General features: G+C 63.2%; 2 protein-coding genes across 2 annotated transcripts; both read right to left on the bottom strand.

Moving 5' to 3' along the window:
- Positions 1-2,566: 2,566 nt before the first annotated feature.
- LOC134056085 (myeloid-associated differentiation marker homolog) lies at positions 2,567-4,725 on the bottom strand. Its single transcript, XM_062512589.1, has 2 exons — positions 4,283-4,725; positions 2,567-3,437 (listed from the first exon to the last, which is right to left on the bottom strand). The coding sequence occupies exon 2, from the start codon at positions 3,434-3,436 to the stop codon at positions 2,567-2,569; it is 870 nt and encodes a 289-aa protein (XP_062368573.1). The 5' UTR covers position 3,437; positions 4,283-4,725.
- Positions 4,726-5,153: 428 nt separating this feature from the next.
- LOC134056056 (proline-, glutamic acid- and leucine-rich protein 1-like) lies at positions 5,154-11,390 on the bottom strand. Its single transcript, XM_062512554.1, has 11 exons — positions 11,256-11,390; positions 10,316-10,429; positions 9,558-9,625; positions 9,085-9,224; positions 8,162-8,284; positions 7,263-7,345; positions 6,875-7,007; positions 6,295-6,476; positions 5,984-6,045; positions 5,820-5,898; positions 5,154-5,222 (listed from the first exon to the last, which is right to left on the bottom strand). The coding sequence occupies exons 1-11, from the start codon at positions 11,388-11,390 to the stop codon at positions 5,154-5,156; spliced, it is 1,188 nt and encodes a 395-aa protein (XP_062368538.1).
- Positions 11,391-15,964: the final 4,574 nt, after the last annotated feature.

Raw genomic sequence — 15,964 nt, 5'->3', positions numbered from 1 at the left:
GTCCCTCTTTTGGATTGCCCCCCTCCTGCCCCCTAGATCTCTCTTGTCCCCTTGTTTTGCTTTGCTCAATAAAAAGAGAATTTTAGAACTTGATCCGTGGAGTAAAGAAAAGTGGGATTTGGGATCTGGAGTGGTCTGGGATTAGAATTTGGGAATGATTAAATCTCGGAATGGGAAGGTCCAATGTTATAGGGGGATTGTGTGGGGGATTCGGGAGGGGGGGATCCAGGACTGGTGCTGGTCCCCAAAACTCCAGGGAAATTTGGGAAGTGGGGATTTGAAATTCGTGGAAGGGTGGAAACACTTAGAAGGCTCCCAAGGGGTGGAGGGTACAATGACCCCGGGGATCCCCAAAAATCGGGGGGGGGGGGTGTGACCCTAAAACCGGGGAGGAACCCAAAAACCTGCAGAGACCCCAAAATTTGGGAGGCAAAGGGTTCTGAAACACGGCAAGGGATCCAGAACTTTGTGAGCGTCTTATACCAAACACCTTGGATGAACGTGCCCCAAAAAAAAAAAGCTGGAGGGACCCCTGAAATCTCTTTAGGGAGGCTTGGAACTGGAAATTCCAAAAGCAGGGAGAGTGGAAAGTCTTTGTGACCCTCCCATGGAACCTGGGGGTGGTCCACAAACTTCCACCTGGTTCTCAAAGGGATAATTTAGGGTGAGGCCCCACTCCACACCAAGGGGTTGCTCCTTGTTTTAGGGGTGCTAACCTCTTATTTTTGTCCCCAGCCAGAAGCCCACGGTGGTGAGGAAGAAGAGGGTGAGGGTGACAAAGGCCCCGTGAGCCCCTCCCAAAAATAAAATATCTGAGCAATCCCCCAGAGTCTGCGCTTGATTTTGGGGAGGGGGTGCCTGAGGAATTGGGGAGCACATTTCCTACCTTTTTCACTTCGTGTTTTCTTCTCTTTTCTCTTTGTGTTTCCTGGCTCTTTCTCCACTCACGGTTCTTGCCTTTTCTCCCCTCACGTTTCCCTCCCTTTTTGTCCCTTCACTGTTCCCGTCCCTTTCTCCCCTCACATTTTCCCTCCCTTTTTCTCCCCTCACGTTTCCCTCCCTTTTTCTCCCCTCACATTTTCCCGCCCTTTTTCTCCCCTCACGTTTTCCCTCCCTTTTTCTCCCCTCACGTTTTCCCGCCCTTTTTCTCCCCTCACGTTTTCCCGCCCTTTTTCTCCCCTCACGTTTTCCCGCCCTTTTTCTCCCCTCACGTTTCCCTCCCTTTTTCTCCCCTCACATTTTCCTCCCTTTTTCTCCCCTCACATTTTCCCGCCCTTTTTCTCCCCTCACGTTTTCCCTCCCTTTTTCTCCCCTCACGTTTCCCTCCCTTTTTCTCCCCTCACATTTTCCCGCCCTTTTTCTCCCCTCACGTTTTCCCTCCCTTTTTCTCCCCTCACGTTTCCCTCCCTTTTTCTCCCCTCACGTTTCCCTCCCTTTTTCTCCCCTCACATTTTCCCACCCTTTTTCCTCCCCTCACGTTTTCCCACCCTTTACCCCTCACATTTCTCACTACTTTTCCCCTCACATTTTCTGCCCTTTTTCCTCGCACTTCCTGCCTTTTTTCCTCTCGTTTTCCACCCTTTCCCCCCTCAGACTTCCCACACTTCCCCCCTCACATTTACCACCTTTTTCCCCCCGTTTCCTTCTTTTCCCCATCCCTCCCCTTTCCCCCCCCCAGATTTCTTACCCTTTCACCCCTCATGTTGCCCATCATTTTTACCCTCCCCATTTCCCACACTTTTTCCTCGATTTGCCCTCCTCGTGCCCCCTCACAGACACTCAGCACCTCATTAAGAAGCAGAAATGTCCCTTTAATGACAACACAGGTCCACCCCCCAAATTAAGGCCTCAGCGGTGTCCCCCTCCCCAAGACCCCTTTATGATCCCAACATCCCTGCAGGAAGGATTCCACAAGCTTGATCCCATTACCACCAGAGAGGACCCAGGACCCATTTAGACCCCCAATCCCACCCCTGGTGAGGACCCCAGACCACCATTAGGGGCTGAATCCCACCCCATAGAGGAACCAGGCTCCCCATTAGGGTCCCAAAATCTCCCCAGAGGGAACCCTGACCCTGATAAAAGCCAGATTCTACCCCATAAGGGACCCAGGATTCCCATTAGGGTCCCAGTATCTCCCCAGAGGGGACTTTGATCCAGAGAGGATCCAGGACTCCCATTAGGAGCCTGATCTCACCCCAAGGAGAGACCCCAGACCTCCATTAGCACCCAGATCCCACCCAGGGGTGACCCCTAGACCACCATTAGGGGTTCAATCCTGCTCTTTAGAGGATCCAGGATTCCCATTAGGAGCCTGATCCCACCCCAGGACGAGACCCCAGACACCCAGAGAGGCTGGATCCCACCCCGGGGCGACCCCAGACCCCCATCAGGATCCTAATACCCCTCCAGGTTCCCTCTTAGGGAACAGAAGGATCCTTTGGGAGCCTGATCCCACCCCAGGAATCAACCCAGACCCCCGTAAAGGCCCTGATCCCAACCTGTGAGAGACCCCAGACCCCCATTAAGGTCGTGACTGCCCCACAGGATCCCTCCCCACTCCCCCTCAGGCCCTCAACAGCACCAACCTGCCCGTCTGCCCCAAATCCACCCCGAACGCCACCAGATTGAGGCCGCTGAGCACGGCCACCAGCACCTTCCTGTCCCAGGGGCACGTCGCGGGGCAGCCGTAGGGTCTCCGTGACTGACCCCCCATGTCGTCAGAGAAGCTGTACAGGGCCCACAGCACCGTGGCCGCCCCGTAGGCCACCACCCCCAGCCCCGCGTAGACCCCCAGCCCCCAGCGCAGCCCCTCGGGGTCCCGCATCCACCCGCACCACCCCCAGCCCAGCAGGCACCCCCCGACCAGCAGCACCCCCAGAACGAAGGACACGCAGTAGATGCCCAGACACCAGCGCAAGGCCGCCGGTCCGGACGCCGCGCCCAGCTCGGCCGACAGCCCGAGGAGGAGGAGGGCCAGGAAGGCTTCGGCCACCTTGAGCAGCCCCGAGGGGGTGGCCAGGTACGGGGCGGCCTCGCCGGGTCGCGCCCGGTCGCGGGTCACCTCGGCGGCGTAGGCCAGCACGGCGACGGCCGAGGCGGCCGTGGCGGCGGCGCGGAGGGCGCGGGGGCGACCCTGGCCTCCCTCGTGTCCTCGCAGGTGACCCAGGGGCCACAAGACGGTGGCGGCGGCACAAGCCATGGCGGCGGCGGTGGCCAGGGCCAGCGGGAGGTCGCGGCGGGGCGGCGGGCGGCGGAAGGCGTCGTTGAGGAGGAGGAGGAGGGTGAAGACGAAGGACAAAGCCCAAGCGGACAAGCAGCCGTCGCCCTCGCCCGGGTTCCAGTAGCCAGGGGCCGCCGCCAGCGCCAGGGCCAGGAGGGCGCTGAGGGCCTGGACGCAGCGGAGAGGGGACGGGGGGCGGCACGGAGGGGGCATCCTGGGGGCCGCGGAGAAATGGGGGGTCAGTGAGATTTGGGGGGTATTGGGGCCGGAGGGCATCGGGGGGATCGTGGGGGGGTGTTGGGGTTTTGGGGGATATGGGGGTTTTGAGGCTGGGGGTGTGGCAGGGATATTGGTGGGGGAGTGGTATTGGGGGTACGTTTTTATCCCTTTTGATTTTTTTACATTTTTACACCCCGGGGGGATTTTGAGGGGTTTGGGGTCTGCGCATCCAGAGAGGGAATGGGAGCGTCCCAGGGGATGTGGAAAGATGAGGGAGGGGCTCAAGGGGGTATTGGGGTTATTGGGGGGCTGGGGGAGGGAGATTGGGGAGCATCGGTGGGATTTGGGGTGTGGAGGATCTGGGGGGGGGGGTGGGATTAAAGATCGGGGAGCAGTCGGACATTTTGGCACTGGGGGAATACTGGGGGCATGAGGGGGGGGGCTGGAGAGGGTGGGGTGGGGGGGTATCAGGCGACCGAGGAGCTTTGGGAAGGAAATGTAGGAATTTGGGGGGTGGGGGTGGGGAAATTCCCTACTTTGGGGAATCCTGGGGGGTCCCGGGCATGCGGGGGGTGGGGGCGGTCAGGGCTGTGTCCATATAAGGCCTTGGAGAATCTCCTTCCTTTCCCCCCCCCCCCCCCCCCCCCCTCCACATCCCGGGGTCGCCCCGCCCCACCCGGGCGCTGGCTGCATCCTGTGGGTGATTTTGGGGAGGGAGAGGGGGGTCCCAGAAGTCCGGGGAAGACCCCCAAAGGTCCGGGGGAGGGGCACCCCACGATCCCCCATGTTGTGTCACCTCCCCTTACCCCTCAAGACCCCAGCGTGGATCGAGGCACTTACCCGAGTGGGTTCGGGTTGTTCCGGAGGAGTTTGGGACTTTTTGGGTTGGGTTCGGCTCCCGATTCGGGACGGTCCCGGTTCGGGTCCCCTCCGGGTGGGCTCGGGTCCCTTCGCGCGGGACGCTCCCGGTTCGGGTCTCTCCGGAGCGGTTCCGCTCCTCCCGGTTCGGTTTCCCTCAGGCGGGTCCGAGTCCCCTCGGGTAGATTCGGGTCCCTCCGGAGCGCTTCGGTTTCACGTTCGGTTCCCGCCCGGGCGGTCTGGGGAACCTTCGCGCGGGACGCTCCCGGTTCGGGTGTTCGGGACGGTTCGGGTCTCTCCGGACAGGTTCGGCTCCTCCCGGTTCGGCTCCCGCCGGGAGGTTCGGGTCCCCTCAGGCAGTTCGGGTGTTTCCGCTCAAGGTTCGGGTCCCCCCGGTCCGGGTTCGGGTCCCTCCACCGGGCGGGTCCCGGTCGTGTCACTCCGGGCGGTGCCCACCGGGGCGTGGCCGGGGGTATGACGTCATGGGGTCCCGGGGAGTGACGTCAGGGCATCACCACGCCGGAGGGAGCGGGGGGGGGGGGAGGCTCTGGGGGGTCCCTGGGATGTCCCCAGAGTGGGGGGGGGGAGGGGGCGGGCACCAACATGTGTCCCCAACCCTTGGGTGGGTGACACGGGGGACAAAGGGCGGTGCCCCCACCCCTCCCCCCCACTTCCCCCTCCCTCCGAGGCTCGTTTTGGGGCGTTTTGGGCTGTTTTGGGAAGTTTGGCCGTTGCCGGGAGCAACGCGACCGCGACCGCACCAAATATTTATTTGGTTTCCGTGGGAACGGGGTGGGGGGACAGGAACATGGAGGGGGGGGACCCCGACGTCCGGTGGGTGGGGGCTCAGGGCTCAGGGGGGTCTCGGGACCCCCCCCAGATCCAGCCGGGGGGTGGGGAGGGGTCCCTCGCGGCTCAGCACCTGTGGGAGGAGGGGGGAACCCAGGTGTCCAGGACCCCCACCCGTGGAACTGGGACCCCCACCCGTGGGTCTGGGACCCCCACCTGTGGAACTGGGACCCCCACCCGTGGAACTGGGACCCCCCACCTGTGGAACTGGGACCCCCACCCGTGGAACTGGGACCCCCACCCGTGGGTCTGGGACCCCCACCTGTGGAACTGGGACCCCCACCCGTGGAACTGGGACCCCCACCCGTGGAACTGGGACCCCCACCCGTGGACCCAGGAGCTCCATCCAAGGGTTTGAGACCCCTGCCGATGTCCCAGGACCCCGGCCATGGCCCTGGGACCCCCACCCATAGATCTGGGACCCCCACCCATAGATCTGGGACCCCCACCCATGGATCTGGGACCCATACCCGAGGGTCTGGGACCCCCACCCATAGATCTGGGACCCCCACCCATGGATCTGGGACCCCCACCCATAGCTCCAGACCCCCACCCATAGATATGGGACCCCCACCCATGGATCTGGGACCCATACCCGAGGGTCTGGGACCCCCACCCATGAGTCTGGGACCCCGCCCCATGTCTCAAGACCCCACCCGTGTCCCCCCACCTCTCGCAGGACCCTCTCTCGCAGCTCGCCGGGGCTCAGGGGTCTCTCCTCCTCCTCCTCCCCCGCCGTGGGGTCCTCCCTGGGGGGGATGTGGGGGTGCTGTGACATTGGGGGAACCCCCCCCTCGCTGCCACGGTGGGGTGGGGGGTCCCGGTGGGGCTCACCTGGGGCTGGGGGGTCGTGGAGGGGGAGGCCGAGTCCTCATGGCCTCGTTCCCTGCCAGGACCTGGAGAAGGGGGCAGTGAGGAGGAGGAGGAGGAGGGGGGGACCCCCAAGATCCCAAATCTTCCCAACACCCCCAACTCCCACACCCCAGTACCCCCAGTTCCCACCACAGAGACCCTCCCGCAAACTTCCCCCCAATGAACCCCCAAATTCTCTCCCTGCCAAACCTAAAATTTCCCCCCCCCAGAACCTCCCCACCCCCAAGCCCTATCCCTCCCAGTAGCTCCCAGCTCTCCCAGTTGCCCCTCACCGGTACTTGGGGTTCCCCCCCCCGCAGCAGCAGCCGGGTCACCCCAACTTCCAGGAGCCGGAGCTGCTCCCACAAGGGGTCGGAGTTTTTGGGGGGCTCCCCTGGGGGGTCCCAAGGGGGGTCCTGGGTGGGGTCGGGGTCTCCCTGTCCCTCCTCCAGCTGGGCCAGCAGCGCTGCCAGCCCTGGGTTGGGAGGACACACCCGTGGGTCCCCCAAAATCGGATCGGGGGAGGGGGGGTACCCCAAAACCTGCCTGGGTACCCCCAGGTGCCCCCCAGGTAAGCCCACGTGTCCCCAGTTGCCTCCAGGTGCCCCCTGTCCCCCCCAGACTCACAGAAACCTCCCCAAACCCCAAATTTCACCTCCCCCCACCCAGACCCTTAACTGCCCCTGAGGACAACCCCCCCCACACCCCAAAAAAAAAAAAAAATCCCAAATAAACCTTCCAAATAACCCTGCAGTACCCCAAATTCCCACCCCTGAACCCCAAATTGTGAGCCCAGGACTCAAATTAACCCCTTCAATACCCTCCTAAAAAAAAAAACCCCTCTGTGTCACCCCAAAATCTGGAGCCCCGTACCTGCCCGCAGCTCCTCCAGCTGCTCCCTCCCCTGCCGTTCCTGCTCCCGCAGCTCCCGGATCTCAAATTCGGGGTCCCCCGGGGGTCCCCCCGGCTCCTCGGGGGTCTCTGCTGCTGCCACCTCTGCCCGAAGCTGGGGAGGTGGTTTGGGGGGGGGGATTTGGGGGGTTTTGGGGGGGCCATAAGGGATGAACTGGGGTTCCTGAGGGGAGGAATTGGGGGAACTGGGGGGGGGGGGATATTTGGGTTCTGAGGGATTTTGGGGGGGTTTTGGGGTGTTGGGAGGGGGTTTTGGGGTGCCATAAGGGAGGAACTGGGAGATTATTGAGTTCCAAGGGGATTTCGGGGAGATTTTGGGGTGTTGGGAGGGGATTTTGGGGGACCCCACCTGCTCCACGTGCTGCTGCAGCTCCTGAAGCTCCCGGTGCTGCTCCGTCAGCAGCAGGAATTGGGAGAAGGCCTGAGCCTCCCCTGCACCCCAAAAACCAACATGGGAACCCCCCGATCCTCCCCTGCACCCCAAAAACCACCATGGGAACCCCCCGAGCCTCCCCTGCACCCCAAAATCCACCATGGGAACCCCCCGAGCCTCCCCTGCACCCCAAAATCCACCATGGGAACCCCCCGAGCCTCCCCTGCACCCCAAAAACCACCATGGGAACCCCCCGAGCCTCCCCTGCACCCCAAAATCCACCATGGGAACCCCCCGAGCCTCCCCTGCACCCCAAAATCCACCATGGGAACCCCCCGAGCCTCCCCTGCACCCCAAAATCCACCATGGGAACCCCCCGAGCCTCCCCTGCACCCCAAAATCCACCATGGGAACCCCCCGAGCCTCCCCTGCACCCCAAAAACCAACATGGGAACCCCCCGAGCCTCCCCTGCACCCCAAAATCCACCATGGGAACCCCCCGAGCCTCCCCTGCACCCCAAAAACCAACATGGGAACCCCCTGAGCCTCCCCTGCACCCCAAAAACCAACATGGGAACCCCCCGAGCCTCCCCTGCACCCCAAAATCCACCATGGGAACCCCCCGAGCCTCCCCTGCACCCCAAAATCCACCATGGGAACCCTCCCTGCAACACAAACCCCCACCGGGACCCCAAAACTCACAGGACCAAGGCCCCCCCCCCTCCCCAGCACCCCAAAACTCACACTGGAACATCCCAAACCCACCCTGGGTCCCCAAAAACCCCATCCCGAGGCCCTCCCAGTCCCACGTGGGACCCCAAAAACCCCACTGGCATCTCCCAGCACCCCTAAACCCAACCTGGGACCCTCCTCACCGTCCATCCAGGTCTCCTCTTCCTCCTCCTCCTCACTTTTGGGGGGCTCCAGCTCCTCCCCTGGCCCCTCAGGGGGGTCCCCCGGTATTTCTGGGGGTGCTCGGGGCTTCAGGCGGGGCCGTGCTGTGGGGACACAGGGGGGACAGCCGTGAACCAGGTCCGGGGGGGCAGCCAAGGACCCCCAAAACCCCAACCCAGAGCACCCAGGGACCCCCAAACTTCCTTCAAGGCACCCAGGGACCCCCAAAACCTCAACTCAGGGCACCCAGGGATCCCCAGATCCTCCTCAGGGCACTCCCAGGTACCCCCAGGTGCCCCCAGGTGTCCCCGGATACCCCCAGATGCCCCCAGTTGCCTCCCATGTATCCCCCAGTTGCCCCCAGCTCCCCTCAGGTACCCCCAAGTGTCCGCAGATACACCCAGGTGCCCCCCAGGTTTGCCCACGTGTCCCCAGTTGCCTCCAGCTGCCCCCAGTTGCCCCCAGGTACCCCCATGTACCCCCAGATGCCCCCTATGTTCCCCCCAGTTGCCCCCAGCTGCCCTCAGGTACCCCCAGGTGCTCTCAGATACCTCCAGGTGCCCCCATGTTTCCCCCAGGTACCCCCAGGTGCCCCCAGATGCCCCCCATGTTCCCCCCAGTTGCCCCCAGCTGCCCTCAGGTGTCCCCAGATACCCCCAGATGCCCCTCAGGTGCCCCCCAGACACCCCCAGATACCCCCTGATGCCCCCCAGGTACCCCCAGTTGCCCCCAGAATCCCCCAGGTACTCCCAGGTGCCCCCCAGACACCCCCAGATACCCCCAGGTGCCCCCATGTAGCCCCCAGGTACCCCCAGATACCCCCCAGGTACCCCCCAGTTGCCCCCAGAATCCCCCAGGTGCCCCCCAGCCACCCCCAGGTACCCCCAGGTACCCCCCCAGGTACCCAGGTGGGGTCGGGGTCTCTCCTTGGCCTCCATGAAGCTCCTCAGGCGCCGCTGCTGCTCCCGGCGCCGGCTCCGCTCCCGCTCGGGCTCGTCCTGCGCCCACCGGGACCCCCGGGACCTCCGGGACACCTGTGGCGCCCTGGGGGGACCCCGGGAGTACCCCACGATTTGGGGTGGGGGGAGCAAAGATTTTGGGGAGTTCGAGGGAATCTAAGGGGGGGGGGGGGGGGTCGGGAGGTGTCGGGTTTAGGGGTATTGGGATTTTTTGGGGGGGCACGCCTCCCGGGGAGGGGATTTGGGGGTGTCCGGGTGGGGGGGGGGGTTGGGATGTCAGGGTTTTTGGGGTGTCAGTAGATTTTGGGGGTATCGGGGGAGGGGTTTGGGGGGTGCCAGGGAGTTTTTTGGGGTGTCAGTAGTTTTTTTTGGGATGGTAGGGGGTTTTTGGGGTGTCAGTAGATTTTGGGGTCCCCACCTTTCACTCCGGGCCGTCGCTGCTCGCTCCAGCTCAGCCTCGATCTCCTGCTGGGTCTCCTCCAGCTCCTGCAGCCAATCAGAGCCCTCTGTCAGCCCAGGATCCATCCCCCAGCCAATGAGAGCCCTCTGTCAGCCCAGGATCCATTCCCCAGCCAATCAGAGCCCTCTGTCAGCCCAGGATCCATCCCCCAGCCAATGAGAGCCCTCTGTCAGCCCAAGATCCATTTCCCAGCCAATCAGAGCCCTCTGACACCCTGGGATCTATTCCCCAGCCAATTGGAGCCCTCTGTCACCCTGGGATCCATCCCCCAGCCAATCATAGCCCTCTGTCAGCCCAGGATCCATTCTCCAGCCAATCATAGCCCTCTGTCAGCCCAGGATCCATTCTCCAGCCAATCATAGCCCTCTGTCAGCCCAGGATCCATTCTCCAGCCAATCATAGCCCTCTGTCAGCCCAGGATCCATTCTCCAGCCAATCATAGCCCTCTGTCAGCCCAGGATCCATTCTCCAGCCAATCATAGCCCTCTGTCAGCCCAGGATCCATTCTCCAGCCAATCATAGCCCTCTGTCACCCTGAGATTCCCCCCTCTGTGTCAATCAATCAGAGCCTTCCATCCTGATGATGTCACCAGGCGGAAATTCCTCCCCTGGCCAATCAGATCCCTCCGTCCCACCCACAGGGGTCTGGGGGTGTCCCAGGTGTTTAGGGGGGGGTTCACACCTGAGATTTGGGGGGGGGGGGGGGGGTCTCTCACCTGGAGCCGCCGCCTCAGGAGCCGCCGCAGCCGCCGCCGCTCCCCCCGCAGCCCCTCCAGCTCCCGGCGCAGGCGAGGCAGGACCCTCAGGGACCCCGCCAGAGCCGCCCCTGCCTGTGGGACCCCCCCCAAATGGATCAGGGACCCTCAGGGACCCCACCAGAGCCGCCCCTGCCTGTGGGACCCCCCCCAAAATGGGTCAGGGACCCTCAGGGACCCCGCCAGAGCCGCCCCTGCCTGTGGGACCCCCCCCAAATGGGTCAGGGACCCTCAGGGACCCCGCCAGAGCCGCCCCTGCCTGTGGGACCCCCCCCAAAATGGGTCAGGGACCCTCAGGGACTCCCCCAAAATGGGTCAGGGACCCTCAGGGACCCCCCCAAATGGGTCAGGGACCCTCAGGGACCCCACCAGAGCCGCCCCTGCCTGTGGGACCCCCCCCCAAAATGGGTCAGGGACCCTCAGGGACCCCCCCCAAATGGGTCAGGGACCCTCAGGGACCCCCCCAAAATGGGTCAGGGACCCTCAGGGACCCCGCCAGAGCAGCCCCTGCCTGTGGGACCCCCCCCAAAATGGGTCAGGGACCCTCAGGGACTCCCCCAAAATGGGTCAGGGACCCTCAGGGACCCCGCCAGAGCAGCCCCTGCCTGTGGGACCCCCCCCAAAATGGGTCAGGGACCCTCAGGGACCCCCCTAAAATGGGTCAGGGACCTCTCCCCACTCACAGCCCCAGACCCCCACCCAGATGGCCAGAACCCAATCCAGACACCCCTCCAGGGACCCCTGACCTCCACTCATGTCCCAGGGACTCCCACCCATGGACCTGAGAGCCCCCCCACCCATCGGTCTGGGACCCCGACCCCGAGCTCCGGGACCCCCATCCATGGGTCTGGGACCCCCATCCATAAGTCCGGGACCCCCACCCATTTTCGTGGGGTCTCACCCGCTGCAGTTGATCCTCCAGCACCTCCACCCTGAGCTGGGCCCTGTCCATCTGTGGGGGTGGGACACTGGGACCCCCATCTATGGGTCCAGGACCCCCACCCAAGCCCACCCATGGGGCCGGGACTCCCCCCATGGGTCCAGGACCGCACTGTCCCCGCCTGGGACCTTGTCTCCTCCTCCCAGTGCTGGCCACTGGTTTTGTTGGTGGCAACAGAAAGGGACAGCCCCCTCCCCCACCCCTCCCCCACCCTTCCCCCTCCCCCTTCTGCTCCTCCCCCCAGCACCCAGGTGCTGCCCCCAACCTCCAGGTGACCCCAAATTAACCCTAAATACCCCCCAGAACCCCAACCGACCCCGTGAGACCGCCCCCCCCCCAACAAGGATCAGTTCCCAAACTGCCCCCAAATTCCATCCCAGCTCCCCAAGTTCCCCACCCCCACCCAATTACCCCCAGCCCACAAAAAAAAAAAAAAAAGCTTTTTTTTTTTTTTTCCCCTTTGGAATTCCTCTCCAAGGATCCTCCCCAGCCCCCCAAATAACCCCGAAATGGGGTCCCAGACCCCCCCCCCCCAATTTCCCCTCCCCCCAGGACCCCCAAATTGCCCCTCCCGGCTCTAACCGTGGTCACGTGACTCCCCCACCGTTGCCATGGAGCCGTCGCCAGGGGCGGGGCCTCACAACTACCACGTGACGTTGGACAAGGGGGCGGGGCGAAAAGAAATTAGTCACGTGCTCAATGCTTCACTCCACTCAACCAATCAGAGGCTGGGCGGGGCCCGGACCTCAGCCAATCAGAATCGGGGCGCTGCCCTAGCCTCAACTACCAATCAGAGGCCGTGTATTTTAAAACCCCGCCCCCTGACATTTCGACCAATGAAATCCCGGCGTGGGCGTGAAGAGGGCGGGGAAATAAAGACTCGAACCAACCAGAGGCTTCCAAAGTTTTCATCCAATCAGGAGCCACCCCAAAATCTGGAGTTAACAAGGAGCGGGCTCGGAGCCAATCAGCAGGAAGGATTTTTGGGGAGTGGGAGTGTTCGGGGAATGGGTGTGGCCGTTTGTGGGTGTGGTCACGGGATGGGTGCGGTCAGTTTGGGGCGTGGTCGGGACTGGCGAGGCCACGCCCACTCCATAACGGAGCGAGCGGAGCTGCCGGACACGCGGGACCCCCAAAACAGGGTGGGGGGGGGCGAGGGGAGTTTTGGGGGATCTGGGGTGTTTTGGGGGGGCTGTGGGAGTTTTGGGGGGATTTTGGGGGGGCTATGGGGGGGTTTTGAGGGGGGGCTGTGGGTCCCACTGACCCCCCCCCTCCCTTTTCCCCCATGAACCCCCCCCAGCCCCACCATGAATTTCCTCCCGGCCGCCATCACCGCCCTTCATCTTCTCGTCCTCCTCCTCTTCTTCATCGCCACCCTGGATAAGGTGGGACACCCCTCCCCCCCCCCCAGGAGTCGTGGTGGGACCCCCATCACAAAATGTGACCCACAGCAGGGACCCGAGTGTCTGGGGAGGGGTCCCGGGGGTGTTTTGGGGGTCCCAAGGATATTTTAGGGATCCCAGATAATTCTTTGGGGGGGATCCCAAGGGTGTTTTATGGGGGGTCCCAGGAGGTGTTGGAGTGGTTCCAAGGGGTCTTTTTGGGGGGGGGGGGGGGGTCCCAGGATTCTGGGGGTGTCCCAGGGGTGTTTTGGGGGGGTCCCAGGAGGTGTCTGATGAATCCCAGAATTGTTTTGGGGCTCTCAGGGAGTAATTGGGGAGGGGGTCCCACATCCCTTCCACTTCCTTTCGGGGCTGTCTCAGGATTCTGGGGGTGTCCCAGGGGATGTTTTTGGGGGGGGTTCCGTGGGGCGGGGGTCCCCACACCCCTCCCGTGCCTCCCCAGGGCTGGTGGGTGCTGCCGGACTCGCAGGCGCTGAACCTTTGGTACGACTGTGCCCCCCAAAATCGCTCCCAGGGCTGGGAGTGCAGCAGCCTCGGGCTCAGCCGTGAGTTGGGGGGGCCCTGGGGGGGGGGGGGGGTCCTGGGAGGGTCGGGGTCCATTGGGAGGGGGAGCACAAGGGGATTTTGGGGGTCTCAGAGTGGGTTTAACACCACAGTGAGTGGGGTACAGGGGGCGTTCAGGGGGGTTTGAGGGGGTTCAGGGGGTCTGGAGGGGTTCAGAGGATTTGGGGGGAGTTCAGGGTGGGAGTTCAGGGGGGTTTGAGGGGGTTCAGGGGGTCTGGAGGGGTTCAGAGGATTTGGGGGGAGTTCAGGGTGGGAGTTCAGGGGGGTTTGAGGGGGTTCAGGGGGTCTGGAGGGGTTCAGAGGATTTGGGGGGAGTTCAGGGTGGGAGTTCAAGGGGGTTTGGGGGGGTTCAGGGGGTCTGGAGGGGTTCAGAGGATTTGGGGGGAGTTCAGGGTGGGAGTTCAAGGGGGTTTGAGGGGGTTCAGGGGGTCTGGAGGGGTTCAGAGGATTTGGGGGGAGTTCAGGGTGGGAGTTCAAGGGGGTTTGGGGGGGTTCAGGGGGTCTGGAGGGGTTCAGAGGATTTGGGGGGAGTTCAGGGTGGGAGTTCAAGGGGGTTTGGGGGGGTTCAGGGGGTCTGGAGGGGTTCAGAGGATTTGGGGGGAGTTCAGGGTGGGAGTTCAGGGGGGTTTGGGGGAGCTGCTGTGAGCACAGAAAGATTTGAGGTGAATTCGGGGGGGGGGATTCACAGAGGGTCTCCCCTCCCCTGTGGTGCTGGGGGGGTGTGCAGGGAGGTTCAGGGGAATTTTGGTGGGCTCTGCTCAGTTTTTGGTGGGCTGTGGTCAGTTTTGGGGGGCTGTGGTTCAGTTTTGGGGGGTTCTGCTCAGTTTTTGTGGTTCTGTGGTTCAGTTTTGGGGGGTTCTGCTCAGTTTTGGGGGGTCTGTGGTTCAGTTTTGGGGGGTTCTGCTCAGTTTTGGGGGGTCTGTGGTTCAGTTTTGGGGGGTTCTGCTCAGTTTTTGGGGTCTGTGGTTCAGTTTTGGGGGGTCTGTGGTTCAGTTTTGGGGGGTTCTGCTCAGTTTTGGGGGGTCTGTGGTTCAGTTTTGGGGGGTTCTGCTCAGTTTTTGTGGGTCTGTGGTTCAGTTTTGGGGGGTTCTGCTCAGTTTTGTGGGTCTGTGGTTCAGTTTTGGGGGGTTCTGCTCAGTTTTGGGGGGTCTGTGGTTCAGTTTTGGGGGGTTCTGCTCAGTTTTGATGGGTCTGTGGTTCAGTTTTGGGGGGTTCTGCTCAGTTTTCGGGGGTCTGTGGTTCAGTTTTGGGGGGGTTCTGCTCAGTTTTGGGGGGTCTGTGGTTCAGTTTTGGGGGGTTCTGCTCAGTTTTCGGGGGTCTGTGGTTCAGTTTTGGGGGGGTTCTGCTCAGTTTTCGGGGGTCTGTGGTTCAGTTTTGGGGGGGTTCTGCTCAGTTTTGGGGGGTCTGTGGTTCAGTTTTGGGGGGTTCTGCTCAGTTTTCGGGGGTCTGTGGTTCAGTTTTGGGGGGTTCTGCTCAGTTTTCAGGGGGCTGAGGTCAGTTTTGAGGGGTCTGTGGTTCAGTTTTGGGGGGTCTGTGGTTCAGTTTTGGGGGGTCTGTGGTTCAGTTTTGGGGGGGTTCTGCTCAGTTTTGGGGGGTCTGTGGTTCAGTTTTGGGGGGTTCTGCTCAGTTTTCAGGGGGCTGAGGTCAGTTTTGGGGGGTCTCACTCACAGAGGGTCTCTGTCCCCCCCAGCCCTCCTGCGGGGGGTGCAGGGGCTGATGGTGACCTCCCTCCTGCTCTCGGCCCTCGGCCTCCTCCTCTTCCTCTGGCAGCTGCTGGGGGGGCCCCGCGGGCGCCTCTTCCTGCCCTCGGCCACTGCCCAGCTGCTGGCAGGTCAGTGACCCCAAAACTGGGGCTCCCCAAAACCCCTGGGACCCCCCCCCCCCCAAACTTCCCTGGGACCACCCCCCCCAGACACACCTGGGTCCTCTGAATCCCCTCTACAAACCCCCCCCTCCCAAAAAATCCCCAAATCCTCCCAACCTGGGTCCCCCTGAACCCCCGGGTCACCCCCAAACTGATCTGGGACCCCCAAAACCCCCCCCTGCACCCTTCAGTTCCCGGGTTCTCCCAAAGCCCCGTGTCCCCCACATATCCCTGTCACCCTGTGTCCCCTGAGTGTCCCCTCTGAGTGTCCCCATGTCCCCTCTGAGTGTCCCCTCTGAGTCCCCCCCGAGTGTCCCCCCCGAGTGTCCCCCCCGAGTGTCCCCCCCGAGTGTCCCCCCCGAGTGTCCCCCCTGAGTGTCCCCCCTGAGTGTCCCCCTGCGTTCCCGAGTGTCCCCCCTGAGTGTCCCCATTGGTGCCACCCCGTGTTCCCCTTCCATGTCCCTGTCCTGCTGTGTCCCCTGTCCCCCGAGTGTCCTGCTGTCCCCGTGTCCCTGTGTCCCCATGTCCCCCCTGTGTCCCCTGTGTGTCACCCCGTGTCCCCCCCTTGTCCCTGTCCCCCTGTGTCCCCATGTCCCCTCATGTCCCCCGAGTGTCCCCATGTCCCCCCGTGTCCCCTGAGTGTCACCCCGTGTCCCCCCCACACGTCCCTGTCCCCCCGTGTCCCAGTGTCCCCGTGTCCCTGTGTCCCCTCATGTCCCCTGTGTGTCCCAATGTCCCCCCTGTGTCCCCTGTGTGTCACCCCATGTCCCCCCCTTGTCCCTGTCCCCCTGTGTCCCCATGTCCCCCTCGTGTCCCTCTGTGTGTCACCCCGTGTCCCC

Source organism: Cinclus cinclus, chromosome 38 (genome assembly GCF_963662255.1).
Source record: "Cinclus cinclus chromosome 38, bCinCin1.1, whole genome shotgun sequence".
Classification (NCBI taxonomy): domain Eukaryota; kingdom Metazoa; phylum Chordata; class Aves; order Passeriformes; family Cinclidae; genus Cinclus; species Cinclus cinclus.
The sequence above is the reverse complement of the archived record's forward strand: the minus strand, read 5'-3'. Positions and strand labels throughout refer to the sequence as shown.